Source organism: Mugil cephalus, chromosome 9 (assembly GCF_022458985.1).
Source record: "Mugil cephalus isolate CIBA_MC_2020 chromosome 9, CIBA_Mcephalus_1.1, whole genome shotgun sequence".
NCBI lineage: Eukaryota > Metazoa > Chordata > Actinopteri > Mugiliformes > Mugilidae > Mugil > Mugil cephalus.
In genome coordinates, this window is record NC_061778.1 from 22,762,770 (window position 1) to 22,784,264 (window position 21,495).

Below are 21,495 nucleotides of genomic sequence, written 5' to 3' on the forward strand. Positions count from 1 at the left end.
CTGTGCTTTTTCAGGTTGCCCGGAGGTGGGGCAAAAGAAAAAACAAGCCCAAGATGAATTATGAGAAGCTGAGCCGCGGTCTACGTTACTACTATGACAAGAACATCATCCACAAGACATCTGGGAAACGCTACGTCTACCGCTTTGTCTGTGACTTAAAAAGCCTGCTGGGGTACACTCCTGAGGAGCTGCACGCAATGTTGGACGTAAAGCCCGACACGGACGAGTGAATGCGGAGGCGAGAAAGGAAGTGAAGACAAAAAGTTAAGGAGCCACACAGACTTGAGGCTCACAAAGTGGTCTTAACTGTTTGATAGAGTCGGTAAACCATTTTTTGGGGGGACCAAAATGTTTTTAATGACTAACTGTGGTCTTTGTCACCTTTGAGCTCCTGTCTCTCAGACCATATTTTAAAAAGAAGGCAGCAGCCAAAACACCTGTATTCAAACCCCGTTGCATTTGTGTGCGCGTGCATGTGTGAGTGAGTGTGCGATATGTGTGATATATGCCGGTATTATTTAGCAGCCTGAGGCAGACGAAGCGCTGCCGGGTAGAGTTCAGGTTCTGTTCTGTCTAAGTAGCAAAGTGGGGAAAGCCGGGGTAACCAAGACACAACGTGTGAGACAGAGAGAGAGAGAGAGAGAAATATAAAGGATTCACGTCACTGTTGGGTTAAACAGAAAGCAGGCGGAAAGTTCCCGCTCAGAAAGCGGTTGCCAAAATATAAAAACTGAATCGAGGAAGGTGTAACATCTTACATCTCTCTTTGTCTGGGACAGAGTTTTCAGCTAGGACCAAAAACGTGTAATTTATAATTTGTGCCAGTATTAAGACCCAGTGTAAACCTACTTGGTGGATATTAGAAGTAGTATTTTTGTCATGTTGTCAGTGAAGGTATTACAGGAAAACGAAACATTGGATGCCAAGTTTGACTGTTCTGTTCTCAAGGGGCCTTTAAGAGAAATGTGCTGATTAGTTATCAGACAACACTATAGACACTGGCCCTGTGCTTTGTAGTGTGTGAGGACCTGATGAGATTACTCATACGCAAAGTGTCTGAAAGGCGTCTGAAAGTAGCCGTTGCTTTTGAAACTGATGCTTTCACCTTTATGAACACGTTTGCCACCTTGTCAGAGACACATATTGTGACTGAAACTTATGCATTTTTGCATATACCACCAGTATTAGCAAACTGTAGACAATCTATGTGGGGAAATTCAGGAGTCTTCGGGTGAGACGAGACCTTTTGATGTGCAGATTAGATGCACCAATTTGTCAGTGCACTGTCCATATTAGCGTTGCTTTAAAAGTGTTTGAGTAGACCTGTTAGTTAATTACCCAAGAGAGTGACTTCGTAAAATCCGAAGAATGTTGGGTTTGTTTTGTTTTGTTTTACATATTGGCCACTAGGAAGCAGCTGCAGTGTAGTGTTGAGTGTTGGTACCGTGTAGGAAAGAGAAAATGTTCAGGCAATAGTAAATGTTGACTATAGAGAATCGGACTCTGTATGAGGTGGACGAAGGTGACTGAAAGGAATCTGTGGGCAGTGCAGGTGACGATCCCTTGTGAAGTATGACAGAAGTGATGCAACTCGGCTTGCTCGGGACATATAGGACTAGTGGCAAACGTACGGTATGTAGTTCAACATCGAGTTTGTGTGCTACTCATCTGTGAACAAAATAATATTCGGTTCAGAATGAGTAACTCGTGTGTGATTCCACCTATATTTGCTCAGAATACATAACAAGTCACTGGTTACATTTAAGCAAATTGGCAGCGGTTTCCTCCCAACAGTGGGAACAGTGGCTGTACACTGGCCTTATGGGAAATGCCAAAGTTGAATATTATCATAGAATACAATGTTATTGTTTACAGTGGCTGAATGTTACCCATATGGATGAAAATAGCTTTTGAGATGTCTATTTGTACAGATTGTATTTCATAATGCTTTATTGAGACCCGGATTACACAAATAAGCAAAAGACAAAGCAGGAATAATAACCAAAACCCAATGTGAGGTCTTTGGCCACGGTGCTTCGGGTATCGTCCACAATGTTAGAAGACAGGGACCAGAAAGCTCTCACGTATTTGGAAAGTGTTGTCTTTTATCTTTTGTTTAACATGTTGGAAAGCAAGCACACAGCTTTAGGACAAAGAGAAACGCCTTTGCTGATCTGGTTTTCCCACTGAGTGCAGAAAAGAGATGCTGTATATGTTCATGATGTCTAACTGACAACAAGCCTTTCTGTTGTTACTGAGCACAGGCCTATCTAACATCGAGCTGCACTGTACGTTCATTGACGCCAATGTTCCAAAACACTGTGTTTTTTTTTTTCCTCTAAAGTTTCTCATTTATTTTTCCTGTTGTCACTGTTTTATGTTAAAATGAGCTTTACAGATTTTTTTTTTTTTTTTTTTTGTCATACTTGGAATGAAACATTCTCTCCATACCCTGCCCCCCTTCCCGCCTCCACACCCCAAACACGAAGTCATAATGTTACTATGGTTAGCTTCATATGATTAATGTGCTTGAAGAAAACATTCAAATAGTAAAAAAAAATAAAAATAAAAATAAAAAAAAATGATATTTTGAAAATCATTTTATCAGGAAGATATACTGTTATTAAATGTCAGACTACAATCTACTGCAGGTCTTATGTGTTGATGAATCTTAGTCAGGCAAGTGTATACATACCAATATTTTGTGGCATATGCATATCTCAGAATGGATTCAGAAGGAAAACCTTATTGTTTTTTGGATGTTGTTGTTGTTGTCATTTTTTGTATATTTTATAGTGTCTCTGTATTTTTGTTATGAGATCATTTTTATTGTATTTAGTTCACAAACATTTGAATATTTTTCAATAATTTATATTTTATAAAAGACAAGAGACGCAGACAGCTGGTGCTTTCATGGGAATTTAAAGGTAGCGCAGGACAAAATAATGTAGCGATTTTTTTTGTTTGTTTGATTTGTTTTTCTTTCTTTTTTCATTCTTTGTTTCTTTTCTTTTCTTTCCTTTTTTTTTTTTTTTTTTTACATAGAAAATAGACCTGTCTGCTAGAGGAAAAAAAGGCTGATGCTGGCCCATCAATGATTTCTGCTGGAAAGGTTTTATAAACTGTAGCTTCTATTTCTAAAATGTACTTAATGTACTTCAAAATGTTATAAAATATATGTGAAGAAAGATTTTATCCCTCTGTGTGGTGTTTTGATTTGTGTCGGTTCATTAAGGTTATAATTATACTACGTAGTAAATTAGTGTGTACTATATGCTAAATTACTATTGTCCTCCATGCAATACTGTTATGTAGTGTTTACATATTCTTTGTCAGTTTTACAGTTTTGATTGGCAGCATGGCGTTGCGATGCAGAGCCATCAAACTGTTTGATATAGCTCTTCATAAGAGCCATCAGACATCCCAGGAGCCGCTGGCAACACACTGTGTGATCAATGAGGGACTGGGAACAGATACCGGAACCTATTAATTCATTTCTTAATAGAAAAACAGATTCAGGCGTGCACGCGTAACACTGATAAATGGTTTCAGTGAAGGATTGATTCTGCAATAATCTGGTTGTAATGATTCACAATGAATCTGTCCATTGTCCAGGTTGCCATGGTCCCTCCTAAAGTTTCTTTTGAAATACATACGGGCCTTGGTTTGTCCCGCTTTTAACAAGTGCGTCCCATGCGCACTGATGAGGTGATGTAAAAATGGAATGAGCACACTGGAGCCCATTCATGTGCTCCTAACCCCTCATATAAATTCCACTGCAGATAGAAAACATGCAGGGCCGTGGCCTGTTGCCCCGAACTGCACATCTGTTTGGCCCCGCTGCAGCGGACTAGCAACAAGACACAAAAATACAAGTCCAATATAACAGCGTGTCTTTTTATGTTTTAGAAAATGACAGGCAGAATGGATTAATAGAAGTGCAAGCCTACATGAAAGCATCTTTAACATACTGTAGATATTAATATGTCAACATGGTGTGTGTATTTAGTTTGGAGCAAGTTCAGATATGTAATATTTTAAAATGTAAAAAAAAAAAAAAAAAACATAAATTGATGCCGATCAAATAAGAAACACATACTATATAAATCACATGAAACAGAATACACTCATGACTGATTTAACTTCACGTGTAGCCCAACACAAACACGGGCTGTCTTCTGTCAAATTCAGGCACATGTTCTCATGTTGGATCTGTTGGTGGTGTTCTTGGCAAAGGGCAGGCTGAGGTTACCCAGGTGGTTCTTCTCCCATTCCACCTCCTTCACTCTGACTGGGCTGATGATCCAGACCAGACGTGATAGCTGGGCAGGTTTTAAAATACTTCCCCCAGACGGTGCATGTTCCAACAGACCTGGAACAAAATCCAAATCATTATGATACCACTCATACCTGCCTACTCCACGTCCAAACACAGACACAAAACTGGCTCGCGCAGACACACTTAGCTCATTTTTTTTCCGCCCTTTGTGCTTCATTGAGTGAAACCTTCCCTTGATTTAAATCATGTTGAAATGTCGAAGAAAAGAGAAAAAAAAGGAGAAGAAAAAAAGACAACGCGAAGAGGAAGTCTGTGCAGAAAGTGAGAACTGTCACACCTGCATTCGCGGATGATTATACCTCTCCTGACAAAAGACTATCACCTCCTGTCATCAGCAACGAGCTGCTCTCTTGACGCTGGAGTGTGGCAGATTTCAAACTTAAATATTTATCCGAAGGGTCTGACCAAGCTACATCTGTCTCCTGCATGTACGCTTTAACATGACTGAGAAAAGACACAAGGAGATTAAGTGATGGACCACTGTAGTGGCCAAAAAGTTGGGAACTACTGGCCCATTCAGCAACAGCTGAACTGTATGATTTGAAATCGCACGTAAAAGGTTATGATCATTGCACCCACACATTCATTTCATCTTTCTAGTGCACCAAATTATGTGCTTCGTAGGACAGGACATGCATTAAAAGACAGAAGTGTGTGGAGTATTCTCTACGCTGGCACATTTTTAACAAGAACCCATTACCACATAGTACGCAGATTAGGTGTATTATATATTTAGCACTTGTTCATTGTTGTTTAACACTTTTTTCTCTCTAAAACTCTATGACCTAAATCTTCATAGTAATACTAAAAGAGAGGTTTCCTAGCATAGGATGCAACCACTTAAACTGCCACTTTCAAAAGAAAAACGCAATTGCTTTACTAAGAAAAGGTAGCATGCAAATAGCTCTAATGGCACTTATCTGATGCAAAATTGACATTTGACTTAGCGCAATAACTATTTAAGGGTATTCCTGTGGTGCTGCGTTTAAAAACAGATGACAAAAGTGAACAGGCTCATTATAGATGTGAGACTAGTAGCAGCACCTCTACGTCTGATCAGATCAGATAGTTTGTCTCTGTGTGGATATACATTCTGCAGACGTTTGCCCTGACTTGATCATCTTCTAGTCAGTGCTGCCAATAAAGTCTGAAAAGAAATAAAAACATAACGTCGTCATTGTGCACGTGAAGCTATATTCTGGTTGATATTTTGGGCGATGCAATTGCACATATCTCATTAGATTGCTTGCATTTAACATCCATGATTTCATACATCGTCCATGCAAGCTCCACCTAAGATGGAAGGTCCGGGAGAAGCAACAGATATGGTCATTCTTACTTTCTAACTCATGCTTTTGAGAATCTGACAGAAGTATTTCATACAGTTTTAATATTTCAAGCTCAGCAACAGAGCATTCTGTAGCTCTCTGTTGCTTTCCAGACATGCACTCTGTGTGTCCTTTGGCGCAGATCAAGTTTTAATTAACAGCATAACATCTAAGTGAAATAATAGGCAGAACTGTGGCTGTACCGAATTATGGAATCAGTCTTAATAAATACTGAATACTAAAGTGCAAACATGTGACAGCTTGCAGCAAAATGTTTTGTGGTCCTCATAGTAATTTGTAATAGACTTAGTAAATCAGTCCTCGCGATTCCTAAACCAGTCACACTTGTCAGCTTTAGTGAATAGTAGCAGAGAAATCCGCTTTGTGCGTGTAGTTCATGTAAGCTGTAAATCTCTTAAGTTACTAAGTGTCCATGCCCGAGTATGTGTGTGTCATCTAAATGAGCTGTAAAGATCAGTGCAGGGACATTTGTGATACAAAAAAAAACTCACATTGGAGGATACAGTGCTACATAGTCTACTGCACATTATAGTAACGTTACACTGGAAAAGCTCTGTCAACTTGGAGCTTCTGCTATGGATGGAACATGTCTTGATCTATCCTGCCTTAAATTAACGTCCTCTTCATCAAAAGAGAATCCCTGTGACGCACAAGAGACTAACTCAATGGTTCCATTACGCAGAGAAGTTGTGAAATATGACCAATGTGTCCCAGAGGACCCCAATGGCCCAACTTAAGACGCAGTTGCCTTGGGATACATCCATGTTCAATTGTCCTTCATGGTTGGCCTCACTTGGGCCAGTATAGACTCCCGTGCTGTCTGGGGACTACCATAAACAGAGTTAGAGCTCAAGTGTCTTCCCATGTGACACACATCATGGGTTCGGACAAAGTTAAAGACAAACTCTTTCATGTATATTTCTCTACTAATTTGATGGTAAGCCATAGTTTTGGGATTCTCAACATTAGAACACTTGTGTTATCATTAACACTGAATGGCATGGCCTAATGCCCCATCTCTCTGGAACAGGGTAAATCTGGACTCGTCAGACCACATGAGTCCAATCTTTATACTCTCTAGCAAATTGAAGCCTTTTTTTCCCAGTTAGCCTCATTGATTAGTGGTTTTCTTAAGGCTACACAGCTGTTCAGTCCCACTCCCCTGAGTTCCCTTCACATCATACAAGTGGAAATGCTCTTACTTTCACTATTAAACATAGCTCTGAGTTCTACTGTTCTTTTTCCTTCACTTCAATTTCACCAAACGCTTAAGTGGTCGCCAATCACATGAATCAGGATTTTTTCCCCACCATTTCTTCCTGGGAGACGATGGTTCCCCACTATCCTTCCAATTTTAAACATGCGTTGTAGAGTTCTTAACCCAGTTTTAGTAGTTTCTGCTTCAATCCCCTTAGATGTTTTCTCTGCTTGATGCATGCCAATGATTTGACCCTTCTGAAACATCATCAATCACACATCTTTTCACCACGACATGTGTCTTTACACATGGTCGTTTAAAAGATGAGAAGCTACTCATTGCATCAGTTGGGGTTTAATAACTTCCAACCACCTGGAAGATAATCTTCCATGTAATAATTTTCCAATAGGTGGCTCACTATTTGCTTAGTAAATTCAGGTGTTTTTTTGTTTGTTTGTTTTGTTTTTGTTTTTTTCCCAATCAGCGTATTTGCTTTCAGACATTAGCCATTAGTTACTAGAGTTTACCATTTGTTTGGACACCATCTTTAAACAGCATAGCCACTTGTCTTCCATAACCTTCAGAAGACTGGTGGCACAGGAGACCTGATATTTCTATCTCACATTAAATATTGTCAGCCTGATGCCAGGTAACAGTCTCCATTATATGAACACAAGGATTTAAAGATTAAATTGTGGCTGATTTTCATGGTCCAGGGTTTTGTTGCATTTCTGAAGAGGTGAGCATCCTGTCGTATCTAATCGTTCATCTAGTTGCCCATTGTGGCATTCCTGTCCCACTTCTAAACAGGATTTTGCGTCATACAAAGAGTTTAAGACATTACAAATACTGTATACTGTTTGATAGCTTATATTAGTTTTTTTGTTAAACCCAAAACAAATTGAACACAATGGGGACTTTATAACAAATCACCAACAACTAACAGAGATAAAAACATCTAAAGCCAAAGACACTATGATCTTGAGGTTGGGTACATACTCTCTTGTCTCTCTTTTCCTCTCATTCATTGCATTGTTGTGTCTGAGATGTGTTGAACCGCATGTCTTGGCAGGTGTGGTGACTGTATTATCCAGGCTTATGAAGGGCAGATCCAGGCCATTCCCTGCTTTGGCTGGTAATTTGCATTTTTATTGCCGTTGTCACATCCTCAGTTAATACACCATTGACTCCCAGAGCCACCCTTGCACCTAACGGCATCACCTTGCTATCCCACCTGAAATGAGAGAGTCTGCTGGCCCCGGGATCTACATTGGCTGAAGCTCAGGTACCAGTCGACCTGGCATTCTGGGACGGAAATGGAGTGTCCTCTCATGTTAATGTGGACTTTCCATTAGGAAAGATGATTGATTTGTGCTGTGGTCTTGCTGTGAATAGGAAATAGACAGGCACAATGAAAGAGTGAGATGGGGCTTTGTGTGCAGGTGAGGCCATATGTGAACTAGAGTGTGACTGAATCAGGGTGCTGATGATGGGGGGGGGAGGGAAGAGGGGGCGGTTTGAAGACGGAGACGAAGAAAGATGAGAGATGGAATAGAAAGTTGAATGCGGGAGGGTGAAGGTTAGGAGGTGAAAAGGGGCAGAGGAACAGTGGAGGGTTTAGAAGTGTGAAGGGACGGGGAGATGAGTGGTGGGCGATGGCAAAGGTGTCGAAGCTCTTGACTGCAGTCTTTTCAAATGTTGACATTACACTGGATAAAAGAAAACCACACAAAAGAAAAAGAAGTCTGCTTTCTTACTAAATATTATTAATTTTTTGTGAAGTCGTTGAGTGAGTATATGAAAACTAGTCCGTCTGAAAGTCTATATGTAGAACCTTCAGAAACATGGTCGTATTTTAAAAGCAGAGGGAGTTCAGCTGGATTAAAGCAGGCTTTGGTCACTGTCCAGTTCAACAAGCAAATGTTTTCGCTTTTCTTTTACTGTGAGTCGAGTGGGATTCAGCAACTTTCCCAGGACATCTGCTCCCAACGCCCACGTTCGCCTCTCCATCCAATAGAAGTGCTTCTTCCACCCCAAAGACCAGTGGGTGCTTTGCAGCAATTGGCTGCCCGGGCCAGGGCCCAGAAAGGGAAGGCTGAGCCCTGAGAATTTTCCGAAACATTTTCTTCTCTGTCTTGGCTTTCGCCAACATCTGCTTCCAATCAATGTTAGTGAAAAGGCCGCTTTTCTTTCTCCCCGCTGTCTAGGTTACGCATACACACGCACAGACACACACACACTCAAGATAACCTTGTTTCCTGAAAACCTTGTTCTTGTAACATTGAGGCAATTTTATGTTTTAGGACATATTAAACAAAACATTGTCCACATTTATGTATTTTTTTGTCTTTGTAGATGACTAACTTAACATGCGCTAAGAGGTTGACATTTAACTGCAGACAGTGATACATTATTGTTCATTGCATGAATCGGACCTGACTGAGATAAGAGCCATGAGATGGGTTAAAAGTCAGGTATTTAATTAATATCCTTATAACGACTGTCCTCAGTACCTCAATCCCACCCTTATCATGAGAAAAATACTAAAGGTCAGCTTCCTTGTCCGCACACCCCAGTTTTTGTGATTGCTTCTTCTTTCTTTATTTCTTCATTTCATTCACAGCTCTGCCCTCCTGTGTGGTCATGGCTGTTGTTCCTATTGCGTGACTTTCAGCCACGACAAGTCAACAAACTGCAGAAAACCCTGCTTATTATAGCAGGTACTTTCCACACATATTCCGAAATAAGCATGGTGATTCACTGTAGCCAAAGAGAAACACACAATGTAAGCATCAGTTACCCCAGTTCTTAGCAACAGTCCGCTATTAGTAAAGGCTGCCTGTGTGGTTCCTGCCAGCAAACTGCTTAACAGGCTTTGGCCCCACGGCTAAACAATCATGGGAGAAATAACTTGGAGGTTATGAGGCTGGTCAAGTGAAATTTAGGAGTTATTACTAACAGTTCTGTGCGGCAGCTGGGCCAAAGTGTAGAGGCCAGTCATTCACAAATGTAAACATTTTTTACACATTGGAAAAATAAAGTGCTGACCATCGAGAATCCCCTTAGTTCCTGTTATATTTTGCATAACAAACATTTGACAGTGTCAGAAATCTAAATATAAGTCTGTTGTTAATATAAGAGCTGTTCATAAAGATGTAACTTGCGGCTGCTGGATGGGATTGTGAGCTTCCTCTCATTGACCTGTGACCCTGAACACCACTGACTTTGCAGTCCTGCTCCTGCTGAGTCGAGCCTAATTTACAGCGCAGCAGTGCTTCCTGGTCTTCAAAAGTAATCCTGGGTCAGAGTGAGATAATAAATTTCCAGAGTGCCAGTTCTTTCTGTGTTTCTCGTCATTTCTGATCCCTAAAACTTACTCGTCACTGTCTTTGTGTAATTAAGTAGCTTCATGTGAATCAGGAATGGCAGGATAACTTTAAGATGTTCTCACAACACTTGTGTTACTGTTACTATATTACCGTTATAGAGTTTAAGTGTCGTCTATAAATTTTATCTGCACAAGCTCAGTATAGATCAGCACCGTGGGAATATTTCCCTGTGCTGTTAATGTTCACAACACATGTCACTGACTGTGTTTTACACCAGACGCGTGTTTTAAAATAAGACTTTATCCTGTGAATAGCAGGGGGTGGGAATGGGAGGGATCAGAAAGAAAGTTGCATAATGCACAACACCAGCATGAACAATATGTGCACAGTGGAACACATTTTCAATTTCGCCATTGCCATTCACAGCTACAGCGGTTGCGGAAAAGGAGATCTTACCTCCTACTCCATAGAATAGCATATAATCATGCCAATTATGAATTGTATTTTCACTTCGTCTTTATTTCGCTGTCAGTCTCTCTCCAGTCTGCCTTGCATAAAAAAGATCAATTACCTTTGCCCTCACCAGGCATTTTGCAGATGAATACAGAAAGATGGAGGGGGTGATGATGGTGGATAATAAAGCATAAGTCATCAGGCAAGTTTGAGATGACCACCACCACCGCCACCACTGATATACTTAAGTTATGTGCTCCACTGATTTCCACCCATCATACTTCCAGTTCATAATTAATTCCCACTGCTACCATATCAGTGGTGTCAGTCTTGTTGTAGTTGCATTTATTTGCCCACTGCTTTTGACCGTCTTCTTTTCTGTTGGTGTCAGCTAGCCGTTCACTGGTGCGCTGATGGCTGCTCTAGAACTAATCAGGCATAACTCACACCAGTGAGTGCTTACTCTGTGTACTTACAATTGCTATTTTGAGGACTATGGTGCACTTGTAGCGGACAAAAATTTGAGTCCGGAACACTTGGCATTGTTACTCCTCAGTGGTTGCCATCTTGACTAAGAAGTGGATGAGGAGCTCATTTTCAACTTGTGTTTCTTTTGTCATTTTGTGGTTAGTGCACACTTGTGTGTTCTCAACTTTGTAACACTGGTCTGTCACACTGAATGAAATACATGAGTAAGTAGTGTACACCATGTACTACATGTAAGTATACTAATCAGACACTCTGCCGGCTGTAGTTGCTCCTTCTGACACAGGTTACAATACAAAAAGTAAATCTGGTCGCAGCAAATAGGCTGTAAGAACGGAGAAGCAGCCTTTGGGAGAAAAAAAACCCAAAAGCTGCACCTGCAGTTCCACATTTTACAGTGAGTCATGAGAACTGGCTGATGATGTGCTCCATGACATGTTGCATGCTCTGTTTTGGCTTACCTTTTGGTCAAGGGCGCAGAGTAACTGCCTCGCACGGACGAGCTCAGGCTGTGATTTGTACAAGATTAATTGGAATGGCACTGTGAAATGCCGAAACTAAAGGAAAAAACAGAGCAATTGTTTGAGTATCTTGTTCATTCCGTGGTTTGGAAAATTTAAGCACATCACCCTCCGCAGAGAGCACAGAGAGTGAAGTACGTTCCAGCCTTTGGCGCTTCAGAGGTCAAAGTTTTGTGGGAAAGGACAGAAACGCTCATGGTGTGTGTGAAGGGATGTGTATACAACATGAAGGAGCTATTTTTGTTGCAATAAAGTAAGGAATGGCGTAAGAAGTAAGGGTAGCTCCCCTGGTATGTACTCAGGCAGAAGACTGCTGAGGAATGCCAGAGAAGCAGACAGATCAAGACGTAGTAAGGTGGAATTAGAGCTGTTAAAAATAAAAGCCGTCATCAAGTTGTGAAAAACCTAGTACATTTTCATCAATAAATAAAAACTAAATCATCTCAAAGACAGATGAATGCACCCATGAAACTAGTGACTCACTGTTTCAGTACAGTCTTTATTGAGCAACCTGATCTTACGCGGTATCACGTGACTCCAGCATGTCTGCTTGGGGTACAGGCTATGTCCTATTAAGTAAAACTGTGTCCTCCTAGCATTAAAAAAAAAAAAAACATTCTTCCACTTCTACGAGTAATGTAAAATGATCGTACTAGTTTTTGGAAGAATGATTTAATAGTTTTTTAATGAACAGTTGAGCAAATTACTGTCAGAAGTAGTTGGCGCGCTAATGCTAATGAGTCCTGATTAAACTGTTTATTTATAACCTAATGGTTGGATTTAGGAGAGCCTGTCAGCAACTGCACAGTTACTGCAAAGCAGGCGCAATTGTTTGTGGTTTTTATTCCACAAATATAATCCTTGCGACAAAAGACAATGACGGCTGTACCCATGCTTTACCCAACAAAGATGGTGACAGCTGTAACCTCAAACTGAAACTAACATATATCATGTGACCAAAAAATAGAGCACATTTTTTGTCAAAAGATTCAGACTAGAAAAAGACTAAAAAGTTTATGGCTTTCAGTTTGGACCTTGTTAAGATAATTTTGCATTTGAAAGTGGTGGGTCAACCGACAGACCACCTGTCCGTGCTGCGAACAGTTCTGGGAGGGCCCAGGCAAAGACATATAAGCTAATTCAGTTAGTGTCCAAACCAATATTCACTCCAAGCTTGTGAAACTGGTCGGTCATAGGGTCGACGAAAGGGGGGCGTTGTGGAGTATTGCCAGTTCACTGTAGGGGCTTCATATGTTTAATTTTGTCACTACAAAATATTCCCAAAGGTAGCCATCTGGGGGCCCCCTTTCTCATTTATTTTGGCACTGGTTCCCAAACAATAGCTTGGTTTGCCTGTCCTAATGGGGCGCCCCTGCTTGGCACAGACATTTATATTCCCCAGAGGTTGAATTGGAATAACATCTCCGACTCTTGCATGGTTAATGGGATTCTGAGTGTCATGTCTAAACAGCTAGATAGTTTCTTGTCTGCTAATGTGAGTCTTTAAAACACTTAATTTAATAAATAGCCTCTCAGCATGATAAAAACGAAACTTCAATATTTACTTAATGTTAAAAAAAAAGAAAAATATAGAAGTCTGTACATCTGAACTTTTTGCTGCTAGATTTTGCTTTCTTGCTTTTTGCCCTATTATTTGGTAAGATTTTTTTTCACGAACATCAATGGAAGGAAAATTCGAGACATTCAGTCGTCTGGATCATAGCTGAACCGTAAAAAAAAAGGAACTTTCCCAAGCTAATAACGTCTAAATTATTTGTGTTCTCTGTAAACTTATGTAAGCATACTGTCTGATCGTGTTCCAGTGGATGATTTGGAACAATTACAAAGTTCAATGATTCACTCTAAGTAAATCTACCATGCTGACTATGCTAACTTTGAGATAAACCTATCTTGGAAAAGCTTGTGCATGATTATTCTTCATCCTGGAGCTTTTTATTTTGAGGTTTGCTATCAATGTTAAGCTTTTATAATGAACTGAATAAGCATTTTACAAATAATATTCTATTCTCTTAAAGTTCTCTTCAGCAAAAAGAAAAATGAAAATGTCTACTGAATATTAGTAATATTAGTAAGTGACATCACCCCTTTTTCTGCCTTAATCATGACCACAGAACAACATCATCTCTGTATTATTAAATGAGCAGCAAATATACTGGAAACCCACAGAGTCAACAGCATCTCACCTATATTTACATAAACGGGCTAAAAACTCTCTGTGGTTGCTATGTAATGTGTTTACTGTGACTCTGCAGCAGTGATATTTTTTTCCATAATAAAACAGTTGGTGTGCTCACATCCCCCTTTTCTCTCACAGTGTGAGATAGACTGTAGTCGTATGATGTGCCAAAAGAGACCCCGCTCACATAACCACAAACCAATCCCCCTTGCCCCACCTCGCAGTCTCTCTCTCACACACGCACACACACACACACACACACACACTGACTCTAGCAATCCTTGCTTACGCTCAGACTCTGACGTTGCATATATCTCGCAAGATCCAAGATGAAAAGCAGGCAAATAAACTGAAAGAAAAAAATATTTCACTCACGGCTGTTTTCCCAAGCGCCCTTCTCTTAGTCTGTATAAACGGGGTCTCCTCGTGACTCGGTGCTAATGTAAAGCAGGCACAGGGTGGTCCCATGCCAGCTGCTCACTACTCCACTGAGACAACGAAAACTTAAAGATGACTAAAGAAAACAATGTTTAGTATGACGAGGCAGAGGCTGTGGAAGAGGAGCGTGGGGAAACGGAGGGAGGAGAGTGGCTGTTCACACGCTGCGGAGCGCTCAACGGGTCACGGAGTTTCTCATCCAAAGATCAGCTCCCAAACACATGGACACTGATTCACTGAAGGAGTGCAAAAACTTGCAGCTGACAAAGGGTGTGCATGTGAACGTATAGTGATCGTAACCAAAAAATAAATAAATAAATGAATAAAAATTGCGCTGCTCTGCTTGATTTCGTTTCAGATAAACATACTGTAACAGAGGAGGTGTAAGCTGTAGAACAACATTCCCATTCCCATGCCAAGGACCATGACTGGAGACATTTTAAGGGTCTTAAAATGCACTATAATCCTAGATGAAGGTCAATGATCTCTCTTTATTTCTCTCTTTCTTCATACTTTGGCATTCTTATCTTCTGGACTGGTGTAAGGTTGTTTTATCTGTGCATGTGCGAGCATGTGTGTGAGTGTGTGTTTGACTCGCCACGGGATTTGACACTACACAGGCCCTCCTGCGTTTTATCAGCAGCACAAGGGAACTTGCTCGAGATTACTCACGAAGCCACCACGTGGTCCCTCTCGCTTACTGTGGACATTGTGTAATTCTCACAATTTGACCGCGTAGCTGGAGCCATTACACTTAAAGTGGTTGTTAAAGGACTATTCATTATGTCTGTGTAGGCATAGAGACAAAGAACAATTGCAAGTAAGACACACAAAAAAAAAGTATGGAAAACAAGATGTGTCACTCAATAGGTCACTCGTAACCGTTACAAAGAAGCCAAACTGATGTTTACGCACATCTTTTCAAGTGGCAGCAAAAAGTCATGACTTGCTGCTCCAATCCAACCTCACCAACTCCCACTGCAACTTGTGTGGCACGGTCTGTTTGGTGTGAGGTAAGGTGAAACAACACTGCAAAGAAAAACACCCGTGAAGTGTGCTACAGTTAGGCCCAGAAATATCTGGACAGTGACACAGTCTTCATGATTTGGGCTCTGCATGCCACCACATTAAATTTGAAATGAAACGACTGAGATGCAATGGGAGAACGGACTTTCAGGATTAATTCAAGTGGTTAAACAAAAATATTCCATGAAAAGTTGAGAAATAGCAACCATTTTTAAACAAAGTCTCCTCATTTCAGGGCATAGGCGTGTCTAGCCCATTTTGTAACCCTAACCCTAAGCCTTACCGTAAACTCTGTCCCAGCACCCCAAAAAATTATTGAATTGAATTGGAGAATGTTTTTTAAAGGTTTGTCTATGACACAATGACCAAAAAAAACAAAACAACAACAAAAAAAAAAAAACAGTGGAAAGTAAGTGGCCTAAATGTAGTGTGCGTGTGTGTCGGGGAGCAGGGTTGTTTTGCACTTATTCATCTTCTCATTAAAATGCAATTTTTTTTGTCTTCATTTTTTAAACCGAATGATTGTGGTTTCAGGGGCATGGTAATTAACATTACCATGAGTGAAATGTTTATTTTTAAGTATTGCTGAGAGTCCTTCTCAGGCAATCACTGCCTGAAGCCTAGAACCCATGGACATCACCAAACACTGGATTTCCTCCTTTGTGATGCTTTGCCAGGCCTTTACTGCAGCTGTCTTCAGTAGTTGCTGGTGTGTGAGCCTTCCTGCCTAAAGTTTTCTCTTAAGCAACTGAAATGCATGTTCGATTGGATGGAGATCTGGTGATTGACTCAGACATTAGAGAATATTCTACTTCTTTGCCGTAAAAAAACTCCTGGGTTGCTTTTGCAGTATAGTAGTTTTTGGGGTGATTGTCCATTAGTACTGAGAAGCACTGTCCAAGCAGTATATCTTTGAGCAGAAAATATATCCCTGTACACTTCAGTACTCGCCTTGTTGATCCTGTCTTCTGTCACATCATCAATAAAACACTAGTGACCCAGCGCAGTTGGAATCCCTGCATGTCCATGCATCACACTGCATACTTTCTACTTTCCATTATTCTGGCACAGGTCAGCCTTAAATTGATCTGTCCAAAAAATGCTGTCACTGGGCTGGTGTCTTTTGATGTTTGTTCACAAAGTCAAATCTGTTCTTTCTATTTTTGAGGCTGATTGATGGTTTGCACCTTGTGGTTAACCCTCTGTATTCACTCTTGTGAAGTCATCTCTATTTGATATACTTAGATGCTGATACACCTACTTCCTGGAGAGTGTTCTTCTTTTGGTTGGATGTTGTGTTGGTGTTCATTGTGTCTTTGCAATTAATAACATGTTACCGTGCGTGGGCTATCAAATGCATAATACCGATTAAATAGTTAACACAGCAGCAAAACAAACATCTCCTACAATATACAGAGTTACATCAGTTACAGGCACACTCTATTGTTTTATGTATATTATGCAGGTTTAGTTTGTCCCTTACTGAATGTATGACACTCAGCGCATGTTTCAGGTGTGATTTATGCTGCACGTCATGATCTCTAGTTTTATCTGACACATGTTTCAAATTCACAATTTCTTGTTGGGTTCATGCTGTATCTCCTCCAAAAAGCAGGCCAGTCCTTTCTTTCAAAACAAGTAGCACAAATTGTGTCGTTTGTCCCTTTGGGTTATTTGACCATCATTTGGTCAGTGTGATCACAGTCTCTTAATTTCCAGCTTTTCCTCTAAAGACTTTGAGAAAAATGGATTAGAAAGCCAGTAATCCACCTCGTTCATGCTAACGCCGCCATAGCTGAACTTCCTCTCCCACCTCTAACTCTGGCTGACTGGATTTAGCCCAAATGGTCAGTGAATGAAGGGGGGTGCAACATGATACCGGTCAATCACTTACAAGAATTAAATGAATGACAGCAGACTCTATGCGCTGGTGCTGTAAAACAAACAAACAAACAAAAAAAACTGCTCATTTATTGATACTCTACGTTTTTCTTTTGACTTTTTGGTGGTGTTGCTAGGGTTCCGTGGGTTCACCAAAGCTTAAAACAATCTGTTGTAAGCTCCTCTTTTTTTATGTGTGCTTGGGTGGGTTCCTTCCTTCCTTTTTTGAGACGCTGATTTATTTGATAAGTGGACGACGTTACTTGTACCCTGATATGTCTCGGTGGAAACATGCACCTTCCTCGCAAGTGCCACTGATGGTAGGGGACGTGATCTTATCAGCTGATGTTACTGAGGCATGACCATCCTGTCAGTTTTGACACCTGTCAATGTGACAAGATGCTCACGCCTCCCGTTGTCCATTCGGACTCTAGGACGCTGCTCCACGTGTGCAAGAGCATGAAGACTCCCTCGCCTCTCCTCATCGTCTGCTTAAAATATGAAGGATTAACAAGGAAATAGCTCATGCAGCCCATGAAACAGCTTTTGAGTCAACAACCGAATTACTTTTGGTCCCTGGAAAAAGAGGCAGCTACACATTAAATAGCTTTAATACATGTGGACTTAACTGTATTTTGAACAAGACTCAGCCTGGCCAGAGTGGTGCTGTGAATGGAGAGGGCGTCAGCGCTAGGTTTGGAGCCTGGGACGAGTGCCTGAGCACACTCAGTGGGACACCCTCCCAGGCTTTTCCCACATCACTGGGGGCCAGGGGGCTGAGGCGAGAGGTGGGCTCCTCGCTTCACAGTAATCTTCTGGGCTGTGGCTGGGAAAGGCAATGTCCCACTGTTCTCAACCCCCCTCCCCGCACCAACGAGCCCAGCACAGAGAGAGAGAGAGAGGGAAAGAGGGACAGAGAGACATGGAAGGGATGACAAGTGACATTGCTCATAAATTTGGGGTAAATGTTTATCGTGATAGCAGATGAATTAGATTAACATGGATGTTTTCCTGTTGTTGAAATTGTGTGTGTGCGTGTGTGTGTGTGTGTGTGTAGTTCTTTCCATATCCAAAGCTCAACTGAAGTCATCCATTTCAAATGAATCATCAGACAACTGCTTAACATTAACAAGTCAACGTGCCTACGCAGCATGTGGAGCTCATGCTTACAATTTAGCATGCATTCAGTGTCTAAGCATTGTTTAATTAACACCAGAAACTGATTTTGTTTGACTTCGTCTTAATTTACTCTCTCCGTTTGCTTGCATGTAGTGTTGCACTACAAAATGTAGCGGGAGAATAATATATATACTTATTTACGACTACTGACAACAAGAGACAAGTAGAAAGGTGCAATTGAACAGCTGTATAACATTTTAATACCATTTGCTCCCAAACATCTCTTTTAGTGGTTCACAAAGACATGAAGTTCACCTTGATCTGAGGAAACTCCCAAATTTGAGGTCTTAATCCCTATTACTGACTTCCTGTTCTTATTCAAAGCCCTACGTGACGTCCAGTGTGTGGATTGAGTAACTGAAAATAGTGGAAAAGTTAAAGTAATAAATACTTTGAGAAAGACGTCAGATAGAGAGAGGACAGTCGTACTCTTGACATCTTAAATGAACGTGTAAGCCGCAGCACTTTCAGTTTCTGCACACTCAGTCATCCCTCCTTGTTAGCGGATGAGAACGAGTGGGCGGCAGTGGCAGCAGAGATAAGGCCCAGCGAGCAGGAGGAAGATGGAGGGAGGCGGCCTGTTTTGAGGGTCATTGACCAGGCAACCATTAGCAACCCGTTTTGCAGTTGTAAACACAGTGCATTAGAAGTGGAGTGGTCACACATGCATATCAGCATGCACATGTCCCTCTATTCATGGACAGACAGACAGACAGGCAGACAGACACACAGACAGACACACACACACACGCGCGCGCACAAACACACACACACACACACACACTAAAATGACCAAGAGGATACACTCTGCTGATTTGACAGTTCTCTCCACTTTCCGTTTAGCTGGAACTGCTCTCCTCAATAGTTTTCTTTCTCTCTCACTCACACATACACACACGTACACTCACTTGCTAAAAGAAGCAAACGCAGGAAACCACCTTTATCAGAAACTCCACCCCAGAAGTTTTTTTTTCTATACCCGCAGTGCTAAACACCTTCAAAACAACTTCGCACCATGTTCATCACTGAAACAACTGCAGAAAAAAAAGAACTGTTTTATCTTTTATTGAACTTTGACTTATAAAATCTCACTCTCACTCACTGTCATACAGCATGTTGAGGCACTTAAAAATATTGAGGCTTCCAGATCATTTATTTCTTTATTTTCGCAAGTTGATGAAATGTTGAACTAATTTAGGAACAAAGTTCCAAAAGCTGCGTTGCTCATTACATTCAGCAGCGAGGAAGACGGCTCACCACAATTATGTCTTTACTTTCAAAAGAGGTTGCTTCCTACCTACGGGCCCCTCACAGCAGCTGAACTGAAAGTAAGATATGAGTCCCACTGACAATACGGGGTGCATTTATTAACACATAATATTACTGATGACATATCTACTGTCTTTGCATTGCTCTACTAAATGTAAATCTATATTTAAATATTAAATCTAAATGTTAAATGTTAAAAATAAATGTAAATGTTAAATCTAAATTTAAATGTTAAATCTGAATGTAAATATTGAATCTAAATGTAAATGTTAGCCTAAATATTAAATGTTAAATCTAAATGTTAAATGTAGTGCTTGGCGAAACTAAATATTTAGCTAATATGACGCTTATTGACGCTGCCGTTCAGCCAAAATACCAAAAGCTTCATCCTGAACAGTGTTGTGATGGGGCCGCACCTCTGTCGGAGGTTTCTCTCTCCGTGCTGCCCTTCCCTGGCTGACTGACTGACTGCATGTCCCTGATTCACTGGAAAATGTTGCAAGAGCAATTTTTGACTGAAATTCAGACTTTCATCAATGTGTGCAGCGCAGTACTGTCTGCTGGACATTTACAATCCACATCATCACCCTCAGGGCGACAGATTATGACCATCTGCATAATTTGCGTAAGTCTCCCTTGTGTTTCCAAAACAGTTATCTATTTTCTTCAACTTCATAATTTGACTCCACTACATTACAAAAACAAATATTAAGTGTTTAGTCACAATTGAGAGTTAGGTACTTTAACTTTATCCCCAGGCGGAAATTCACAAGTCCTCTAGCAGTGTATGAAACTGTTGAAATTACCCCTATAGAATTATTATTCATTATTTTATGGTCTTGGTCTTGCATTTTTGTAGCGCTTTCTACCCACTGCTATGCAAAGCACTTCACAGTCACAGTGACACATCTACCCAAACTCTGGAGCAACTTTGAGCAATTTTAGGCACACACGGTTTTCAGTGTCTTGTGATGAGCAAACTCACTTGCTGTACTTTCTGCGTGGTGAGATGATGAGATAATAGATTGACTGCAACTTTAGTGTGCTTGAGGAAAATTTAAATGGGACTTTTACTTCAAACAAGCTATTTCTACACTATATTATTTCTAAGAACTCTTAATTCTTAAGCCAGGGTAACAAGCTTGACAGCAAAGCCTGAAGAAAACTCCAGACTTATCAGAAAGCATATTTTTGTTTTTGGCAGTGGCTGATCGTCTCCCCCAACCTCCATCCCCTCTCAAGCACAACACGTCTAGACCAGTGTATCCTATGAGTTCATAGAAATAACATTTATATAAACTTCCCACATAATTTCTGCTAAGACAGCTAACAAGCCAGGCTTAAAAAATGTGAAAGAATAAGAGCAGCTCTATTAAGTGTCCCAGTAACTACAGAATCACTGAATTACACAAAACCAGAAATTTTGAAATGAGACCATGTTGCCAGGCAAGTATGTCCGGTTGACATAAATACTCATTACATGTGCAGTTTTGTGTGGGGCTGTGTATAAGTTCGAGGAGTGAGTAAGAGAGCAGCATTGCCCGAAAGGAAACTCGCTTGGGGTTTTCAATGAGCTGACAAAACAGGGCTCTCACATTGTTGCATGTTTCATACCTTGTTAAATAGAATTAGGTGAAGAAATCTGAACAGAATACATTCGGCACGTCCAGTGAGTAAATGTTTTAAAAGTCCCAGTGTTGATAGGAGTCCTAAAGAAGCCTATGGAGACATTGTGAGTTTGCATGGATGTGGAGCTACTTGAGCAGCTGTAAGTGCTAAAATGTGTATTTTGAATCCTGATGAGATCCTGTCAGATGGCCACATGTGAGT

The 21,495-nt window shown here is 40.8% G+C and overlaps 1 protein-coding gene across 2 annotated transcripts in view; it reads left to right on the forward strand.

Moving 5' to 3' along the window:
- Nucleotides 1-3,195, forward strand: part of ets1 (v-ets avian erythroblastosis virus E26 oncogene homolog 1) — a 35,871-nt gene extending 32,676 nt beyond the window's left edge. For both annotated transcript variants that reach the window (XM_047593951.1, XM_047593953.1), the window contains one exon: nt 15-3,195. In XM_047593951.1, the coding sequence (XP_047449907.1) occupies nt 15-230 (216 nt within the window). In that variant the 3' untranslated portion in view covers nt 231-3,195. The remainder of the gene's footprint in view (nt 1-14) is intronic.
- The last annotated feature ends 18,300 nt before the right edge of the window (nt 3,196-21,495 follow it).